Source organism: Parathielavia appendiculata, assembly GCF_033297405.1.
Source record: "Parathielavia appendiculata strain CBS 731.68 unplaced genomic scaffold N657scaffold_2, whole genome shotgun sequence".
NCBI classification, from domain to species: domain Eukaryota; kingdom Fungi; phylum Ascomycota; class Sordariomycetes; order Sordariales; family Chaetomiaceae; genus Parathielavia; species Parathielavia appendiculata.
In genome coordinates, this window is record NW_026944221.1 from 3251418 (window position 1) to 3268075 (window position 16658).

General features: G+C 56.5%; 7 protein-coding genes across 7 annotated transcripts; 4 read left to right on the forward strand and 3 right to left on the reverse strand.

The window, feature by feature from the left end:
- The first annotated feature begins 325 nt into the window (after positions 1 to 325).
- N657DRAFT_641892 (nucleoside phosphatase GDA1/CD39) lies at positions 326 to 2800 on the forward strand. The gene is made up of 3 exons (XM_062792230.1): positions 326 to 846; positions 921 to 2289; positions 2360 to 2800. The coding sequence occupies exons 1-3, from the start codon at positions 615 to 617 to the stop codon at positions 2415 to 2417; spliced, it is 1659 nt and encodes a 552-aa protein (XP_062651611.1). The 5' UTR covers positions 326 to 614; the 3' UTR covers positions 2418 to 2800.
- N657DRAFT_641893 (uncharacterized protein) lies at positions 2651 to 4530 on the reverse strand. Its single transcript, XM_062792231.1, has one exon. It carries the CDS (start codon positions 4189 to 4191, stop codon positions 2848 to 2850), a length of 1344 nt encoding a protein of 447 aa, XP_062651612.1. The 5' UTR covers positions 4192 to 4530; the 3' UTR covers positions 2651 to 2847.
- Positions 4531 to 4788: 258 nt separating this feature from the next.
- Positions 4789 to 6287, forward strand: N657DRAFT_641894 (uncharacterized protein). Its single transcript, XM_062792232.1, has 6 exons — positions 4789 to 4981; positions 5041 to 5094; positions 5172 to 5267; positions 5349 to 5573; positions 5645 to 5747; positions 5804 to 6287. The coding sequence occupies exons 1-6, from the start codon at positions 4952 to 4954 to the stop codon at positions 5911 to 5913; spliced, it is 618 nt and encodes a 205-aa protein (XP_062651613.1). The 5' UTR covers positions 4789 to 4951; the 3' UTR covers positions 5914 to 6287.
- Positions 6288 to 6771: 484 nt separating this feature from the next.
- N657DRAFT_565033 (uncharacterized protein) lies at positions 6772 to 8399 on the forward strand (the record flags this gene model as incomplete). The annotated part of the gene is made up of 4 exons (XM_062788331.1): positions 6772 to 7131; positions 7191 to 7982; positions 8036 to 8077; positions 8130 to 8399. The coding sequence occupies 4 exons, from the start codon at positions 6772 to 6774 to the stop codon at positions 8397 to 8399; spliced, it is 1464 nt and encodes a 487-aa protein (XP_062651614.1).
- Positions 8400 to 8659: 260 nt separating this feature from the next.
- N657DRAFT_231245 (WD40 repeat-like protein) lies at positions 8660 to 11677 on the reverse strand. Its single transcript, XM_062786321.1, has 3 exons — positions 10643 to 11677; positions 10484 to 10594; positions 8660 to 10430 (listed from the first exon to the last, which is right to left on the reverse strand). Exons 1-3 carry the CDS (start codon positions 11277 to 11279, stop codon positions 8932 to 8934), a joined length of 2247 nt encoding a protein of 748 aa, XP_062651615.1. The 5' UTR covers positions 11280 to 11677; the 3' UTR covers positions 8660 to 8931.
- A 45-nt stretch (positions 11678 to 11722) lies between these two features.
- On the forward strand, positions 11723 to 14699 carry N657DRAFT_641896 (AdoMet-dependent rRNA methyltransferase spb-1). Its single transcript, XM_062792233.1, has 6 exons — positions 11723 to 11987; positions 12042 to 12338; positions 12392 to 12671; positions 12722 to 13921; positions 13975 to 14309; positions 14371 to 14699. The coding sequence occupies exons 1-6, from the start codon at positions 11820 to 11822 to the stop codon at positions 14584 to 14586; spliced, it is 2496 nt and encodes an 831-aa protein (XP_062651616.1). The 5' UTR covers positions 11723 to 11819; the 3' UTR covers positions 14587 to 14699.
- Positions 14190 to 16358, reverse strand: N657DRAFT_688047 (Clavaminate synthase-like protein). The gene is made up of 4 exons (XM_062796918.1): positions 15685 to 16358; positions 14933 to 15616; positions 14818 to 14877; positions 14190 to 14761 (listed from the first exon to the last, which is right to left on the reverse strand). The coding sequence occupies exons 1-4, from the start codon at positions 15936 to 15938 to the stop codon at positions 14674 to 14676; spliced, it is 1086 nt and encodes a 361-aa protein (XP_062651617.1). The 5' UTR covers positions 15939 to 16358; the 3' UTR covers positions 14190 to 14673.
- Positions 16359 to 16658: the final 300 nt, after the last annotated feature.

Here is a 16658-nt window from a genome sequence, read left to right on the forward strand (position 1 = left end):
TACCAATAACCAGCTCCAATGCGTACTTGTGAAGACTTTTCAAACAACACAGCCCCTTTCAACCTCTTGGAATTAATGTTCGGTGCCGATTCGATTGACCCGTACAAGCCTGCCTCATGAGATCCCAAGTCAATGGTAGGATTTCGAGAGTCTGTTGTTGTCGCCTGTCGGGACGAGATGAGCGTGCAGAGAAGAAGTGGAGCGATTTGCCAAGCCCCTGAGGCCTGCCCTCTCGGAAGACTGAGCCGGCCAGGGTGTACTTGGCAGCTCCACACCCGGAGGGGCGTGACAGGGGCTGACAATGGCTCGCACCGCCATCCTTGCCCGAGTTTCACTGCCAGAAAATCGAGACCCATCTGTCCAAACGACCAAATCTTAGAACCTGCCCCTATTCGGCGTTTTGCTCATAACTTACTTTCTGGAAAGCAGCCGCCGACAGCAATCCGTTGCCGTCCAGTGCCTGCCTTTGCGACAGCTCCTTTCATGTCTCTCGTTTAGTCTCCGGTTCTTTCACTCAATCAATCGCCACTGGGCGGTTACCTATGTCTGACGTTTCCTGATCACCGCCTTGAATCTTAACGTTTCGACCCCTCTGCGACTTGGGACTCGTCCCTATGCGGCGCACGTCGGTTTCGCTGCCGACCAAGCACATCGCGCACGATCCGCACGAAAAACCCGATCGCTACGGTAAAAACAACCGAGACGAGAGCCTGATCATGAAAATGCAGTCGGCCTGGATGTCGCAATCACAGCGGGCCCGCTACATCAAGACGGGTGCCATCGTTTTTGCCGTGTTTCTGCTGTTCTACTTCTTCTCACCGGCAGGGGTTGATCTCTACCAAGGAGGTACGTCATGAGAGAATAAATCGGAGAAGAGTCTATATTGCGCCTAGTTGCTCACAAGTTGTTCCATCTGTCAGATGCCCTCGCGAATCAAGGCCAAAAACCGTCCGATTCGTCATACGGCACCGACAAATGCGCGAGGTCATTTTCCAAGGACAAGCCCATCGTGCAGTACGTCTCGATGATTGACGCCGGCAGCACCGGCTCGCGCATCCATGTCTACAAGTTCAACAACTGCGGGCCCGCTCCCGAGCTCGAAGGCGAGGTCTTGTTCAAGCAGACCGAGGTGAGAGAGGGCGGCAGCGGGCTGAGCGCGTACAAGGACGACCCGGAGGCGGCCGCCAAGAGCTTGGACCCGCTTCTTGATGCTGCCCTCAACGTCATCCCCGACAAGCTCAAGGCTTGCAGCCCCATCGCTGTGAAGGCGACGGCCGGATTGCGCTTAATCGGTCCTGAGAGGAGCGAGAAGATCCTGAAAGCCGTCCGACACCACCTCGAGCACGATTACCCCCTTCCCGTCGTCTCCGAGGCCGAGAACGGCGTCTCGATGATGGACGGCGCCGACGAGGGCGTCTACGCCTGGGTCACGGTCAACTACCTCCTCGGTAAAATCGGCGGGCCCGACCGGAGCGAGACGGCCGCCGTGTTCGACCTCGGCGGGGGCTCCACCCAGATTGTCTTCCAGCCGACATTCACGGGTCTCACCTCGGGCGGCATGCCTCAAAAGCTCGCTGAGGGTGACCACAAGTACGAGCTCGACTTTGGCGGCCGCAAGTTCAGCCTCTACCAGCACTCCCACCTCGGCTACGGCCTCATGTCAGCGCGCGAAGCCATTCACGCCACACTTGTCAATGACCTTTACGAGGACAACAAGGCCGACCAAGCCGACCCCGCCTGGACCCATTCCCCGGTCGTCAACCCGTGCTTCTCAGCGGGCATGACCAAGACGGTCAAAGTCAAGCTGCCGGAATCCCACCCGCTTGGCGCAACCCTCGAACTCAACATGACAGGCCCGGCCACCGCCGCCCCGGCGCAGTGCCGCAATCTGGCGGAGCGCATCCTCAAGAAGCAAGCCGAGTGCAAGCTCTCGCCCTGCTCCTTCAACGGCGTGCACCAGCCGTCCATCGCCAAGACGTTCGCCCGCGAGGATATCTACTTGCTCTCCTACTTCGCCGACCGCACCCAGCCGCTCGGCATGCCCGAGTCGTTCACGCTGCGCGAACTCTCCGACTTGGCCCGCCGCGTGTGCGGCGGCGAGCAGGCGTGGGACGTCTTTAAGAGCGTGCCCGGCGCGCTGGCCGAACTGAGGGACCGCCCGGAGCACTGCATGGATCTGAACTTTATGCTGGCGCTGACCCATACGGGCTATGAGATGCCGCTGGATCGGGAGGTGAGGATCGCCAAGAAGATCAAGGATAAGGAGTTGGGGTGGTGCTTGGGAGCGAGGTAAATTTCCTTCCTTTTAACTGGTTTATTCCATTAGGTTGGATGAGTGCTGACTTGACATGCGTAATAGCTTGCCGTTGCTATCTAAGGGATCGGGTTGGCAATGCAAGGTTACCGAGGTGCATTAAAGGAGGGCATGAGTTGGTTTGAATGAGCAAAACATGTTTGACTGTTCGCATAAGATATATCCAGGCCGGCCGGGTTGGCTCTGAGCGTGATCGGCGTTATGAGGTTGGAGGGTTTGATTCCGGGACTATCGAGGACCGCCTGCACGAGAACAGGCTACGGGGGAAAAGCACGTAACTCATAATTCAGAGGATTGGGATTGATTGACGGTTTGGTTGGAGACTCTAATGGCTTGTGATCGACTAGAAGTATCATTAACTGATCTACGGTCCCTGTCCAAAGCCAAAAACACTCTAACCTATTCCCAAAACTTCTGCTCCAGATTCTAGATTCCCTCTAATCACGCTTTCATCCGTGATACAATCCAACTTTCTCTGCCATGCTTCTCCCTAGCTATGTATATAGTTATACAAGAGTCGATTTCCATTACAGCTACACAGGAACTTTTACCAACTCCAAGGTATCCTCAACAACGTCCTCCGCCCCAACGCCCTCCAACATCGCCCTCACCGTCTCGACCTCGCTGCCCCACTGCACGCTCCTCTCCCTCTGCGGGTCCCGCACCACCTCGATCCGGTGCAGGTATACCTTGCGCAGGGCCAGCGCCACGAGCGACGGCGTGACGTAGCCGATGCCGTGCAGCGGCGCGAGCGACTTGGCGAGCTGGTCGAGGTGCCGTGTGGCGGTCGGGGTGATGCCGCCCGCCACGGCGCGGTGGGTGCGCAGGAAGGCGACGAGGTTGGCCTGGTAGCGGGTTATGGAGATGGGTGTGTGGGATGTGCGGGCCAGCTGGGAGAGGTGGGATATCTCGGTTTCGGTGAAGAGGGGGTCTTTATCATCTTCTGCTTCCTCATCTTCGGGGGGAGGAAGTTTTTGGGGCCTGTCAGTGTTGTTGTTGCTGCTAATGCTGGTGGTGCTGTTGTTGGGGGCGAGCCATTTCGGGTCGAGGCCTAACCCGGCGGCGTTGGAATGAGGATGCAGGCTTAGTTTCACAACGCTGCTGCTGGAGACTGTCGAGGCGGTGTCGTCGAGGTCGTCTTTGTTGTTGTTGTTGGGGATGTGACGATTAAAACGTGAGTCTAAGTAGGGGAAGCCGTCTTCCTCTGGGTCGTGCCAATGCCCTATGTAAAAGAAGTCATTTAGGTGGGGCGTGACGCGCGCCTGACCGCCGCTGCTGGCACCAACTAGGCCGATGAAGAGGAACTGCTTAGGGGCCGTCTGTACGCTGGTTCGCGTGAAGATGCGCCGCGTGCGGAGGAGCTCAAGAGCTTGAATCTGAACAGCTCGGGGAGCACGGTTGAGGTCCTTGGCCAGGACGACGTTGGCGATTCGAGGTTGTACCACCTGGGAGCTGCTTAGACCTCCAATGGACGGTGAAGCTGGACTGATCGGGCCCCCTATGCGCGGGGATGGGTTGATGGAAAAATACGAGCCGGAGGTAGAGGCTGGGACTCCCGAAGAGAGGTGCGGTTGCTCATGGCGCGGGCGGTATGGGGAGACGGAGCGTGTATTTGAGGGCGACGGGGGTGAGCCGAAAGGATGGACTAACAGGCCGGTCGCGAACTCGTCAAGGGTTATGCGGGCGTGGCAGCTGACTATGGCCGAGTCGAGGTTGAAGGTCTTGGAGGCCACCAAGCGTAACTCCTCGGCAAGCTCATCGACGCTGTCTGGCTCGGTGCTGATGAGGCAGTGCTCTCGGGAGATGAGACAGAGGAGAGCAGCAAGCTCGAGATCACTGAGACTGTGGATTTTGTTGAGGAGCTGTTCATCCGCCATTGCCTAGGGTTCCGCCGGCTCGCGATGCATAGCACAGTCCATGCAGAGTCGCAGCAACTGCAGCTCGCAGGGTGAAGATAGCTTCGAGCTCCGACCCACTGTGAAGTTGTTAAAGGTTGCCGTATAAAATACCGCCCTTCTTTCCTTGTCGCTGAAGTCACACCATATCGTTCATCTTATCGGCTCTTGGTTTGGAAATCGTCTTGCCATCTCTAGTTCATGTTCGTTATGCGACGATTGTAGCCCTTGTCAAGAGTGTTGCCTCTGCTCGCGTGCCTCGGTCAGCAGCGGTGCCTTGTTCGATGACGACGAAGCTCGGTGAGCACCACCCGAGGAGCTTGGGCCGAATCTGACGGACACGGGGGGGAGTTGTCAAGGCCCGCTAAGCTGAAAACCGCTTGGCTTCATCAGTGGGCCAACATCGACAAAACATCTGATTTGTCCAGTGGCTATCAGGTGCCTGCTTTGGCCGTGCAGCCAACGATCAGTGGCTCCGCCTTCGTCACTCCTCCGACGCTGCATCCCAATATCCTGCCCGTCCTTTATAGGTGTTGCAGCCTATACTGTTGATTCTCGCCAACGATACCATCCCGCATACCGGCGCGTCCTTTGGCCTGATTCCTCATTCCTTTTTGTTTTACCTTGCCTTACCTGAAGGATCGCTTATTCGCACTGACGGGTGTTTCCCAAGGCATCTGACCACCGCTGCTAGCGTGATTGGCCGCTTTCCCCGCCCATCAACAATTCACACAGCGCCGCCATGGCTTCTCGAAAGAAGGTCCTTCTGAAGGTGGGACGCGACGCCTTGGACACCAAGACGTCCATCGCTAATCAATGGTGTGGATCCAGATCATCATCTTGGGCGATAGCGGTGTCGGCAAGACAAGCTTGATGAACCAATATGTACGCAGCCGCTGCTGCTGGCGAACTCGTTATTCGATAACCTCCCATGCATGCCTCTGACTTGTCTCGAATTGCAGGTCAACAAGAAGTTCAGCGCCAGCTACAAGGCCACGATCGGAGCCGATTTCCTGACGCGGGAGGTGATGGTGGACGATAGGCAGGTGACCATGCAGGTACGCAGGCGGACCATGATCCAAGAACTCGGCTATCTAGCGGGAAGAATCGCGCGCTGACATGTGTGATATGGGTGACAGCTCTGGGACACAGCAGGACAGGAACGCTTCCAATCTCTAGGCGTGGCCTTCTACCGGGGAGCCGACTGCTGCGTGCTGGTGTTCGACGTCAACAATTCGAAGAGCTTCGACGCGCTCGATAGCTGGCGGGACGAATTCTTAATTCAGGCGTCGCCACGAGACCCGGATAACTTCCCATTCGTCGTGCTGGGGAACAAGATTGACGTGGAGGAGAGCAAGAGAGTGGTGAGTGGGCGCCTGTGCTTTCAAATTGTGCGCGATGTTACGTGTGGGAACGGGCGGCTGAACAAGCTTAGATTTCGACTAAGCGAGCAATGACTTTCTGCCAGTCCAAGGGAGGTATCCCCTACTTTGAGACGAGTGCGAAGGAGGCTATCAACGTGGAGCAGGCGTTCGAGGGTAGGGCACCAAGCAGCCGCCAGAGACGTTGAAAGTGGCGTACTGACATTTGCCAGTCATTGCGCGGAACGCGCTGCTTCAGGAGGAATCAGAAGAGTTCAGCGGCGACTTCCAGGACCCTATCAACCTCCACCTCGAGAGCGAGCGGGAGGGATGCGCGTGCTGAATGCAGCGGTTGAATTGATCCGGATTTTTTGAGGGTTTGTTTGTAGGATACCAGGCTTCGTGCGTTGGTCGTGTTGGTCGTGTATCGCAACAGAGCTGGGGCTGGCATTTGAACGAGGAACTGACAGAGGGTTCCCCAGGATGCTCGATAGAGGTTGCATGGGTGTACGTAGGAATAGGGCGAAGGGATTCAGGATGATGATGCTGTGTTCACTGCTCTAGACTGTGGTAAGTATTGGCACTCCCTGAATGGATGCTCACAATGAGGATTCAGGACTTGCGAAAGCAACCTTGAACCTTGTCTTGATACCTTGATGAGCCCATGATGGTTTGACGAAAGAGCCACCACCTATCGATGTGCTTTGTTCAACCCTAAACCGCTGCATTTCATGTTATTGCAGTATGAGGCAGGGGCCGGCTTGGCAACCGTCTGCTCGCGTGCGTTTGGTGCTTCAATCACTGGAAGTCTCCGACAGAGACGTTATCCTTCGACCTCCAACTCCCGTTTTTTGAGATCTTGCTGCTGGATTCCCACAGCGCTTTTCGCAGCGATTCTTTCTCGCTCTATTCCATCCTTTCTTTTCCATTTATCTCTTCTCTTTTAATTCCCTCTTGACTTACCATTCGTTCCCCGACCCGGCCTCGACTTGCCCGTGCTGACCCAGTGTTCTCGGTGCGATTCCGCCTGGATAATTCGGCACACATTCAAGCGACCATCGTTTGCCAGGTCGCCTCCGCTCGGTCCCCCTTGGGGCTGATATATTAAAACAGCAATACATCGAACACACGAACGTACAATATCTCACCCGGCTTCCTAATCCCTGGCTTGAACGGCACCCATCGGGGCCGACGAGCCATGATGGCTCCCATCGAGCCGCTCCTACCTGGCGCGCTCGCGGAAGACGATAAACATACGGAGCACACGAGACATGCCGGTGATCATAGCGCTTGCGCGCGCATCACGACTCCCTCGTCCTCTTCCTCCTCCAGGCGCAGGTCGCACTCAGTCACAGCAGCCATACTTTTATCAACAACAGACCAGCTCGACGAACCCCCACTTTCTCGCTCCGCATCTTCAGCAATAACATCTAATTCGACCACCACGACCGCCGGCATCCGGGACAAGCTCGGACTTGGCGGGGTCGCGCGACGAACCCTAGGCATTGCGCTGCTGCTTGTGGTGGTATTCCTCTGGACTGTGTCCAACTTCATGGCGAGCGTGAGGGCTCAAATCTTAACGAGGAGTGAAGCACACGCCGCTGACCACAGTCTTTGCAGTACATCTTCTCTGATGGGACATACAGCAAACCCTTTTTCCTGGTCTATGTTAACACATCCTGCTTCGCCATCTCCCTCGTCCCGCTCACGATACGCTACGTCATGCAGAACGGTATAGACTCACTGATGGCTGTGGCGCTCCAGATGTGGCGGGAGCGGAAACTGGGTTTCACGCCACTGAAGACGGTGGACGATGGCCAGGAAGAGAGACGTGCCAGGGACAGGGGTGACGATTCAGGGGTGCGGCTGCTGGTTGACGACGAGGGGAGTCTGGACATGCCAGGCCGCAAGGACGACGAGAAGCTCAGTGTGGGTGAGACGGCGCGGCTGAGTCTGGAGTTCTCGATGCTGTGGTTCGCGGCCAACTACTTTGCCTCGGCGTGCCTCGAGTACACGAGCGTCGGCAGCGTGACCATCCTGACCTCGACGAGCAGCATCTGGACGCTGATCTTCTGCGCCATTACCAAGGTCGAGGGGTTCACGCTGCGCAAGCTGGTCGGCGTCCTGGCGTCGCTGGCCGGCGTCGTGCTCATCTCGTCGGTGGACTTGTCCGGGGCCAATGACGATAATCGGGGAAGCTTCCCCCACAAGTCGACGGCGCAGATTGCGATCGGGGATGCCATGGCCTTCTTCAGCGCTATCGTCTACGGCATCTACGTCACTGTCATGAAGAGGCGGGTCGGGAATGAGGACAGGGTCAACATGCCGCTGTTCTTTGGGCTGGTGGGCTTGTTCAACGTGATGTTACTCTGGCCGGGGTTCTTCATCCTGCACTACACCAGCATTGAGCCAGTGGGTCCTCCTTGTCCTTTCTGGGGCTCGAGTTACGTGCTTACTTGGACTAGTTCGAGCTCCCTCCGACGGGCAGTGTTTGGGCCATTATTGCGGTAAGTCATACCCCGTAACATATCAGAAGACAGTGTGCTGACACGTGCTTAGGTCAATTCTGCCGCCTCCTTTTTCAGCGACATCCTCTGGGCGTATGCCATGCTGCTTACAACGCCGCTCGTAGTGACGGTCGGGCTCTCGCTGAACATCCCCCTATCGCTTATTGGCGAAATGATTCAGTACTCGCAATATTCGAGTTGGCTATACTGGGTAGGAGCTGGGATCGTATTCATATCCTTTTTGTTCATCAACAATGAGAGTCAGGAGGACACAGGGGTTAAGGAGGAAGTGGCAGAAGATGTGGGGAGGTCAGCGGTATAGCATTTGAATTATGATTTACAGGTAGAATTACGATGATTGGAACGCTCATGGGTTTCCTGCTGAGGGTATAGACGGTAACAGTTGGATAACCAGTGCAGTTCTCATGGATTGACAGGTCACCTTTGGGAGTGGGCTTTGACTGGGCAGCCTTAAAGCTCCTAACACCACATATTCAGGGGTTCCGGAAGAGTCGTTCCAAAAGGTAACTTGGGCTTCTCGGGCAACCCTCAATGCTACTATTCCTTTGGCCCTGGCAAATAAAGTATCATGGTTGATGCTTTCCGATTCCTTTCACTGTTTCTACAAGACTGAACAGCGCTGGCTGCTCCTTGAAGCCCAAGCAGCTAGCTCTAACAAGCAGGATGCTATTCTGCTGAACACCACCCCAAACGCCTGCGCCATAACTGTTCCCATGGTATGCGTGCCTGCTGTACACAAAAACCAACAACGCGCCGCTGCCATGCCTTCCAAACAGCCATGCCCCTATAAACAATCATCCAGACAAACCGTCGATAAACCACCAGGCGGGACATCACCAATCATCCCGATCCCCTTCCCACTCATCACCAACATCCGCCCACCCACATCCCCACCTCCTTCCCTCCGTCTCGCCACCAAGCCTCAAATCCGCCGCGCGCTCCCTGTCCTCACTCCAACACCTCACTATGAAGTCATCCCCCACGGTGACCAGCTTCCCCTCGCTCGTCCACGCCACCGCCCCAACTTCCTTCCCATGGCCCCTCACAAGCGGCGTGCCGCCCCTCACCATCGGGGTCCTCGCCCCATCCGCCCCCTGCCTGCCGGCAAACAGACTGCTCATACTATTGGACCGCGTCAGCGCGGGGTGGGCGGCGGCAGACCTCAGCCCCGGTCTAGGGAGCGGCGCGGAATCGGTCGGATGGCCGACGTAGTAATTTTCCTGCTGCTCTGTATCCGAGGACGACGACGACGACCAGACGTCGCGGAGGTAGCGCTCGTCGGTGGGGAAGAGGACGGCTGCGCCGTCCGAACTTCCGACGGCCAGAAGCTCGCCCCGGCCGTCGGCTGCGGAGCGGATGGCCGCCTTGACGTAGAAGCTCGTCGCGTGGAAGAGCGGGTGGCGGAAGCCGTAGAGCGGACCGAGGCCTTGGTGGGCGGTGCCGTGCGGGTGGTGGCGCCGGACCCGCGGGGGCTCAACCCCCGGGCGGGCGGGGTTCAGTTCCGGGGCGTGGCCGAGGACGAGGTGAGCGGTGCTGTAAGCGTAAACCGTGTTGTCTTTGCAGAGCGCGTACAAGCGCGTGCCGTCGCCGCCGAGGGTCATGGAGCAGATGCCGAAGGGGCGGAAGGCGGCGTGGCCTCCGGGCGGGGTGGTGAAGGAGACGGGAGTGCTGGCTTTCTGGTGCCGGCTTGTGTGGACCGCGCGAATATCCCAGAGCTTGATACTTGCGTCGGCTTCGCAGGCGGTGAGGAGGAGGTGCTCGCGGCCGGGTGGGAGGAATTGGAGTGCTGTGACAGAAACCTCGCCAAAGCGGCCGGGGACCTCGCCGAGGCGGGCAACATCACCGGAGATAGAGGCGGCCGGCTGACCTTTGGTTTGCCGCGTTGCGCGCGCGTGGGCGTCGTAGATGCTGTTGACAACGCAGCCTGGGTTGAGCGGCTTTGGCAGACGGTAGCGGAGCTCGGCCTCGGAAACGATAGGCACGTCCTGAACCGGTCCGCCCCGGCAGCGAAGGTCCCAGATCTGGACGCTCCCATCACGGCCCGACGTCGCGAGGACACAACCCGAGCCACGGCCGGGTTGGAAACGCACTTGCTTCAGGGAAGCGGTGTGGTGGCCGAGGATCGAGACGGGCCGCTGAGTCATCATGTCGATTACTCTACCCGTCTGGTCTCCCGATGCGGTGGCTAACAGGTGGTCATCCTCGGAGAAGGCCAAGTCGATGATGGCATTGCCGTGGGCCTGAAACGACAGGTGTATCTTGGAAAACTCCCTGTTCGAGTCCAGGAGTCGTATATAGCCCTCCTCATCGCCCACCGCAACGAGGCTGTTTTCTGGAACTTGTCAGGGAATAGACGACAAACATGGTTGGGCCCATGATACTTACTATGACATGTCGCGGTGCAGAACGGGATGGATCTGGGAGCTCCCTCATGGCTAGACGAAAAATGAACATCTTCCGGGCGGCTTTGGAAATTTGCCGTCTCGGTTCTCCAGTCTACCACATGGTTAGTCGGACCAAGAGTAAAAATGACGGGCTGCATACCAGCAACAGGGCATTCAAGTGCCCGCTCACTGGCAAAGCGCATAGCACCCGTCATCCTCTGCACCAGCTGAGCTCCCAACCCTCGCCGATGAAGCGGCACTGGCTTCTTCGGCTCGGCAACTGTGGGCTCCAGCTCCTCTTGGTCGTCCTCGGGCACGTCGTCATCCCTATAGACGCCATCCTGCAGGGCCTGTCGAGACCTAAGGCTCCGGAAAGGACTCCTCAAGGCTGGCCTTAGATCCGCGGTTGGGAGGAGTGGCGATGACTTCAACGGCGAGGGCAGATGGTTAAGCTGCTTCTCGGGCGTCGAGTGATTGATTTTGCGGCGCTTCCCCCGGTGCGAATCCTGGTGATGGGGCATGCCGAGTTCCTCCGAGATGGGCTTGAGCGGACTTGACGGGGTTTGGCAGCGGTTGAGAGCCGGGGCGGTAAGATCACAGAGGGCTTTCCGGGCAGCGCTGGGCTTGGACGAGACGCGAGATCGAGGAGTGAAGAAGCGTTGAAACTTCCTAGGTGTAATTGACGGATTTCTTCGCTCCTTGCCGCGACTGGTCGAGGCTCCGGGAGGTGACGAGAGCAGGCTTGCGTTCGAGGCAGCCGACCTCTCCACCGGTGAGGATGGGACGCCGCCTGCCATAGTCAATGACTACAGTGACCCTTAAAGATTGTTACTCAGTGCTATGCCTGCCCAATGGCCGGGGAAGAACTGGATCTTGGAATAGGAATTAGAAGTTATCGAATATCGAACCACGCGGCGCGTTAATGGATTCCTCGACAACAATGACCCTCGTATAGCTTGACGGCAACGGTCAGGTCTGTGAAGGTCCGACTGCTGCAGAATCGGACGGATGAACATGCAAGAAGATCCAATGTCTGCGGGGGTTGATACATATGGCGGCCGAACTTCGCGCCTCCCAGACGCGGTCCGCGATGGACGCGGTTTAAGTGGTCTTGGAAAATTCGAGCCAACCAGAGCATTCAACTGGACACCCCGCTAACCCGACGCCAAGGCTTACACCTACCTTATCTTATCGCACTGCATCTCCATTCTCGGCCAAAAATTTCGGCCATACTTCCGCAGCTTTCGCAGCATTGTCCTTGGTCGGCAAGCCCATCGTCGTCTCTTCCCAGCCGGCATCTCAAGGGTCGCATATGCTCGTGCCAGTCAGCCAACACCATGGCGATTCAAAAGAAGCACGGCAAAGGCCGTCTCGATAAGTGGTACAAGCTCGCCAAGGAGAAGGGCTATCGTGCCCGTGCCGCCTTCAAGTTGATCCAGCTCAACAAGAAATATGGCTTCCTCGAGAAGAGCAAGGTTGTGCTCGATCTCTGCGCGGCGCCAGGCGTAAGTCTAGATTGATTTGTATCGTAATGCTCATCTGGATGCTGACAGAACCAGTCGTGGTGTCAAGTATGCGCCGAGACCATGCCCAAGGACAGCATCATTATCGGTGTCGATCTCGCCCCGATTAAGCCTATTCCCAAGGTTATCACCTTCCAGAGCGATATCACCACCGAAAAATGCCGCGCAACTATCCGAACACACTTGAAGACTTGGAAGGCCGACTGCGTGCTCCACGACGGTGCCCCGAATGTCGGTACCGCCTGGGTCCAGGACTCCTACAACCAGGCCGAGCTAGCCCTCCATTCGCTTAAGCTTGCGACTGAATTTCTGGTTGAGGGAGGAACTTTCGTGGTACGTGACGGAAAAGTGGTCATGTGGGTTGAGCAATGCTGATTCCGGGGCAGACCAAGGTTTTCAGGTCCAAGGACTACAACTCCCTCCTGTGGGTTCTTAACCAGCTGTTCACAAAGGTGGACGCAACGAAGCCCCCATCATCCCGTAACGTCTCGGCCGAAATCTTCGTCGTATGCCGCGGTTTCAAGGCCCCGAAGCGCATCGACCCACGGCTCCTCGACCCCCGATCCGTCTTCGAAGACTTAAAAGACCCAGCGCCGAACAACGAGGCCAAGGTTTACAACCCGGAGGTGAAGAAGCGCAAGAGAGAGGGTTACGAGGAGGGAGACTGTACGGACCTCGGTTTATCCCTGGCTTGACATCGCTAACCCTGTGTACAGACACGCAATTCAAAGAGATTGCCGCGAGTGAATTTATCCAGACGACAGACCCAATCGCGATCCTGGGCCAATACAACCGGCTGACCTTCGAGCAAGCCAAGAATGGCGATGTGGCGCTGGCCGCCCTCGAAAAACTTCCCGAGACAACCGACGAAATCCGCCAATGCTGCGCCGACCTGAAGGTGCTCGGAAGAAAAGAATTCAAGCTTTTGCTCAAATGGCGTCTTAGGGTACGGGAAATCTTTGGGTTTCCTACCAAAAAGACCACAAAGACGCCACTTGCGGAAGAGGTGGCCGAGGTGGAGAACATGGACGAGGAGCTCAGGATCCAGGAGGAGTTGCAGAGGATAAAGGACAAGGAGTCCCACAAGAAGAAGCGGGAGCGGCGGAAAGAAAATGAGAGGAAGCAAAAAGAGATTGTGCGCATGCAGATGAATATGACGGCGCCAATGGATATTGGTATGGAGCAGGAGGGTCCCCGGGGCGAAGGTGCCATGTTCCGCCTCAAGGTCATCGACCAGACCGACGTTCTGCGCAGGATAGCCAAGGGAAAGATGGTCAAGGTCACCGAGGCAGAAGCCAAGAAAGACCGTGACTCAGGTATCGGCTCCTCAGGCGAGACGGACGACGAGAGTGACGACGAAGCGGACCTCCTGGAACGGGAGCTAGATAACATGTACGACCAGTACAGAGAGAGGAAGGCGGCCGCTGACGCCAAGTACCGTGCCAAGAAGGCCAGGCAAGAGCACGGCGACGACGAGTGGGAGGGCGTGTCAGGAAGTGAGAAGGAGGGAAGCGACGACGACGACGACGACGTGCTCGAGGAAGACAGCAGTGATGATTCGGATGCGGAGGAGCGGGGTGACACTAGCAAGCCGCTTATCCGAGACCTCGACAGCACACCACAGGACGAGGCTGGTCTGTCAAAGCGAGCCCGGGGATTCTTCAGCCAGGATATTTTCCAGAGTATTCCCGGGTTGCTGGACGTCCCGGAAGAAAATGAAAGCGAGAACGAGGCGATGAAGATCGATGCCAAAGAAGAATCTGAGGATGAAATACCGACCATCCAGGAGCAAAAGAAGATGCGCAAGGAGAGATCTGCCCGCAAAGAGGAGAGTGGAGGGTTTGAAGTAGTCAAAGAGCGTGACGACGACGATGACTGGGAAGAGAAGGAGAAGAAGTCGAAGGACGGCAGGCCCAGTAGGCCCATCTCTCGTTTTCAAACGCATCAAGGCGGAGGCTAACAGTTCCAGATATCGACATCATCACGGCCGAAGCTATGACGCTAGCCCACCAGCTGGCCCGCGGCGAGAAGACGGCCCACGACATCGTCGACGAGGGTTACAACAAGTATGCCTTCAAAGACCGGGATGGGCTGCCAGACTGGTTCCTCGACGATGAATCCAAGCACGACAAGCCGCACAAGCCAATCACCAAGGAGGCTGCACAAGCCATCAAGGACAAGCTGCGGGCCTACAATGCCAGGCCCATCAAGAAGGTCGCCGAGGCGCGGGCCAGGAAGAAGCTCAAGCAGGCGCAGAAACTCGAGAAGCTCAAAAAGAAGGCCGATTTGCTAGCCGGCGATGAGGTTTGTCGCGCTGCGTATCTTTGTTTGTGGTCGATCTGGATGCTGACTCGCGTTGCTGTAGGGTATGTCTGAAAAGGAAAAGGCCACCAGCATCGCCAAGCTCATGTCAGCCGCGGCGCGCAAGAAGCGGAAGCAGCCTGTCAAGGTGGTTAAGGCTGCCGGCATGAACCGCGGCATCTCCGGCAGGCCGAAGGGCGTCAAGGGACGGTACAAGATGGTGGATCCACGCATGAAGAAGGAGATGCGGGCGCTGAAGAGGATTGCGAAGCGGAAATAGGATGGTCAAAGTGATGCAACGTGTTCATAGTTGGTGGTCATGCTGAGGTTAGCATGCTGAGGCATGGAACATCAAAGATACAGGGCGTCATTCTGCCCTTTGCAGTGCTTTACTGGAGATTGACCGTACGAAGGTGCTCAACGGATACAGAGGCCCAGTGAAGTCCATATCATACCTACTCCAGTCAGCATCGGGGGAAAAGGAGGGTAAGAAACCAAGGCCGGGACTCACCGATAGTTGACGGCGATACAAACTCCTTCAGGTGAGCAGCTTTGCGAAACCTTGTGATACCTAACCGGGTGTCAGCCTCTATCCGTTTTCCAACCCGCGACATTAAACGACGCACCACATGCAAGGAAGATATAACATATCCCCGGGATCCAGTGTCACCAGCATCGGCTGCACCAGCGCCGAGTACCTCGTCGCGTTCTCGCCTGGCCGGTCCGGATCCCAAATCGCAAAGGGAACTTCTTCCCCTTCCCCTTCCTCAAGCACCAACTCCAGCCCTTCTTCTTCCCCTCCTCCCTCCCCACCACCAGACACTTCCATGCGCCGGCGGCGGTACACAGCAGGCCTTAGCCTCGTCTCGTTGACGGCAGCATGGCACACGGGCGGGAGCAGGACGAAGTGTTTCTGGCCTGCAATCTGCACGTAGATGTTCTCGTAGTTGTCCTTGTGAAGCGCGGTCACGGAGCGGGAGTTGCCGATCCACAGGTTGATGGCGTCGGGGTCGCGGGCGAGGGCGATGCGGGCCCAGGGGATGGTTGCGGGCACGTGGGCGAAGAGCGGGAGGTACTCGTGCCGAAGGTTATCATTTTGGGTTTGGGCGTAGCGGATTTCTCCTGTTGCGGTTGTTGTAATGCTGGTGGTGGCTTGGGAGGGGGTTTGGGGGCTCTGTTGGCGGTGTTCTTGCGAGATGAGGTAGGAGAGAAAAGTCATGAAGGGCTGGTCTTCCTCATGCGGTTTGGCGAAGACTAGGGTGGTGGTGCCGTCGTCAGGGGAAGTGTACGGCGTGGGGGCGTCGGCGTTGCTTGGAGGCGTGGTCAGTTAAGGAGTGGTGGTGAGTAGGTAGAGTGCGACGATGAGAGTTGAAATTACCCTGCTGGAGTAACAGCGACATTGACGGATTCATCACGGAGCAATTCCCTCAGGTAATTGACCGTCCATGTCCGAGTCGCCTGCCAGTTGGCAGCGCCGCTCCTCACGACAAAGGGGGTGTTTCGGGCGACAAATCTCATAAATTCAAGGGCGCTCGGCTCCTCGTCGAGTTCCTCGATGACGGAGCTGTTGAGCTCATTGTAGTTTATAATGAGATCTTCAAGCGGATCTTCATTCTCGGAGTTACCCATCATGAGATCATGAGATTCATGAGATTGTGACGGTATTGTGATGAGAGTTGTGAAGTATTGTGTAATGTCAGAGCAAATGCCCACTCAGTTTCCTACTCGATCTGCCCATATTAGCCTCCTGTCTCCTGTCAGAGAAAGGTATCCATCTAGACAAGCGATAGCGATTGATGGAATAATAATATATCAAAGACAGGAATGAAGTCATCAATTCCCTCCCGCACTTTTTTCTAACTTCCTTCCCTCCCCATAGGTTTGGACTGTGCATGATGAATGTTCGTAGAGACAGCCCGAGGGAGAAACCAACTTACCAGCAGGCTTCAATGTTGAATCACAGACCCTTCAGTGAAGCATCAATCTGGATTTCTTGTTCCGCCTCTCCTTCGCTAACATTCATCGGCTTTCACTATTTATCGTTGTAAGAATCACAAAAGACCAAGGGCACATCAGTAGAGAACACTCTTCAGTAAAATGCTTTTCAAGATGCTATCGCAATCGCGGGGGTGTCTATCTGCCGGAAAACCCCTGGTTTCTTGGCCTTGAAAAGGGAGAAATAGGAGCCCCATGCGTACAGAAAGGTGATGTAAGATACGTAAGGTAAGATACGTATACCTCACCCGCAAAGCTCACTGCCCTGGTTTGGTTTCTATCGGATTCTGCACTTTCCCATTGTGGGATTTGTGCTCAGTTGAAACTGGGATGCGACCCACCCGAATACGGTACTGT

Excerpts from the sequence above, each read along its gene's own strand:
- N657DRAFT_641892 (XM_062792230.1), top strand. The coding sequence starts at position 615 with ATGCGGCGCACGTCGGTTTCGCTGCCGACCAAGCACATCGCGCACGAT. Across the intron at positions 847-920 it reads GGTTGATCTCTACCAAGGAG|ATGCCCTCGCGAATCAAGGC; the intron begins GTACGTCATGAG and ends TCCATCTGTCAG. Across the intron at positions 2,290-2,359 it reads GGGTGGTGCTTGGGAGCGAG|CTTGCCGTTGCTATCTAAGG; the intron begins GTAAATTTCCTT and ends CATGCGTAATAG.
- N657DRAFT_641893 (XM_062792231.1), bottom strand. The coding sequence starts at position 4,191 with ATGGCGGATGAACAGCTCCTCAACAAAATCCACAGTCTCAGTGATCTC.
- N657DRAFT_641894 (XM_062792232.1), top strand. The coding sequence starts at position 4,952 with ATGGCTTCTCGAAAGAAGGTCCTTCTGAAG. Across the intron at positions 4,982-5,040 it reads GAAAGAAGGTCCTTCTGAAG|ATCATCATCTTGGGCGATAG; the intron begins GTGGGACGCGAC and ends GTGTGGATCCAG. Across the intron at positions 5,574-5,644 it reads TGGAGGAGAGCAAGAGAGTG|ATTTCGACTAAGCGAGCAAT; the intron begins GTGAGTGGGCGC and ends GAACAAGCTTAG.
- N657DRAFT_231245 (XM_062786321.1), bottom strand. The coding sequence starts at position 11,279 with ATGGCAGGCGGCGTCCCATCCTCACCGGTGGAGAGGTCGGCTGCCTCG. Across the intron at positions 10,595-10,642 it reads ACTTGAATGCCCTGTTGCTG|ACTGGAGAACCGAGACGGCA; the intron begins GTATGCAGCCCG and ends ACCATGTGGTAG. Across the intron at positions 10,431-10,483 it reads CTGCACCGCGACATGTCATA|AAAACAGCCTCGTTGCGGTG; the intron begins GTAAGTATCATG and ends GACAAGTTCCAG.
- N657DRAFT_641896 (XM_062792233.1), top strand. The coding sequence starts at position 11,820 with ATGGCGATTCAAAAGAAGCACGGCAAAGGCCGTCTCGATAAGTGGTAC. Across the intron at positions 11,988-12,041 it reads ATCTCTGCGCGGCGCCAGGC|TCGTGGTGTCAAGTATGCGC; the intron begins GTAAGTCTAGAT and ends TGACAGAACCAG. Across the intron at positions 13,922-13,974 it reads GTCGAAGGACGGCAGGCCCA|ATATCGACATCATCACGGCC; the intron begins GTAGGCCCATCT and ends TAACAGTTCCAG.
- N657DRAFT_688047 (XM_062796918.1), bottom strand. The coding sequence starts at position 15,938 with ATGATGGGTAACTCCGAGAATGAAGATCCGCTTGAAGATCTCATTATA. Across the intron at positions 15,617-15,684 it reads GTCGCTGTTACTCCAGCAGG|CAACGCCGACGCCCCCACGC; the intron begins GTAATTTCAACT and ends CACGCCTCCAAG. Across the intron at positions 14,878-14,932 it reads TTATATCTTCCTTGCATGTG|GTATCACAAGGTTTCGCAAA; the intron begins GTGCGTCGTTTA and ends ACACCCGGTTAG.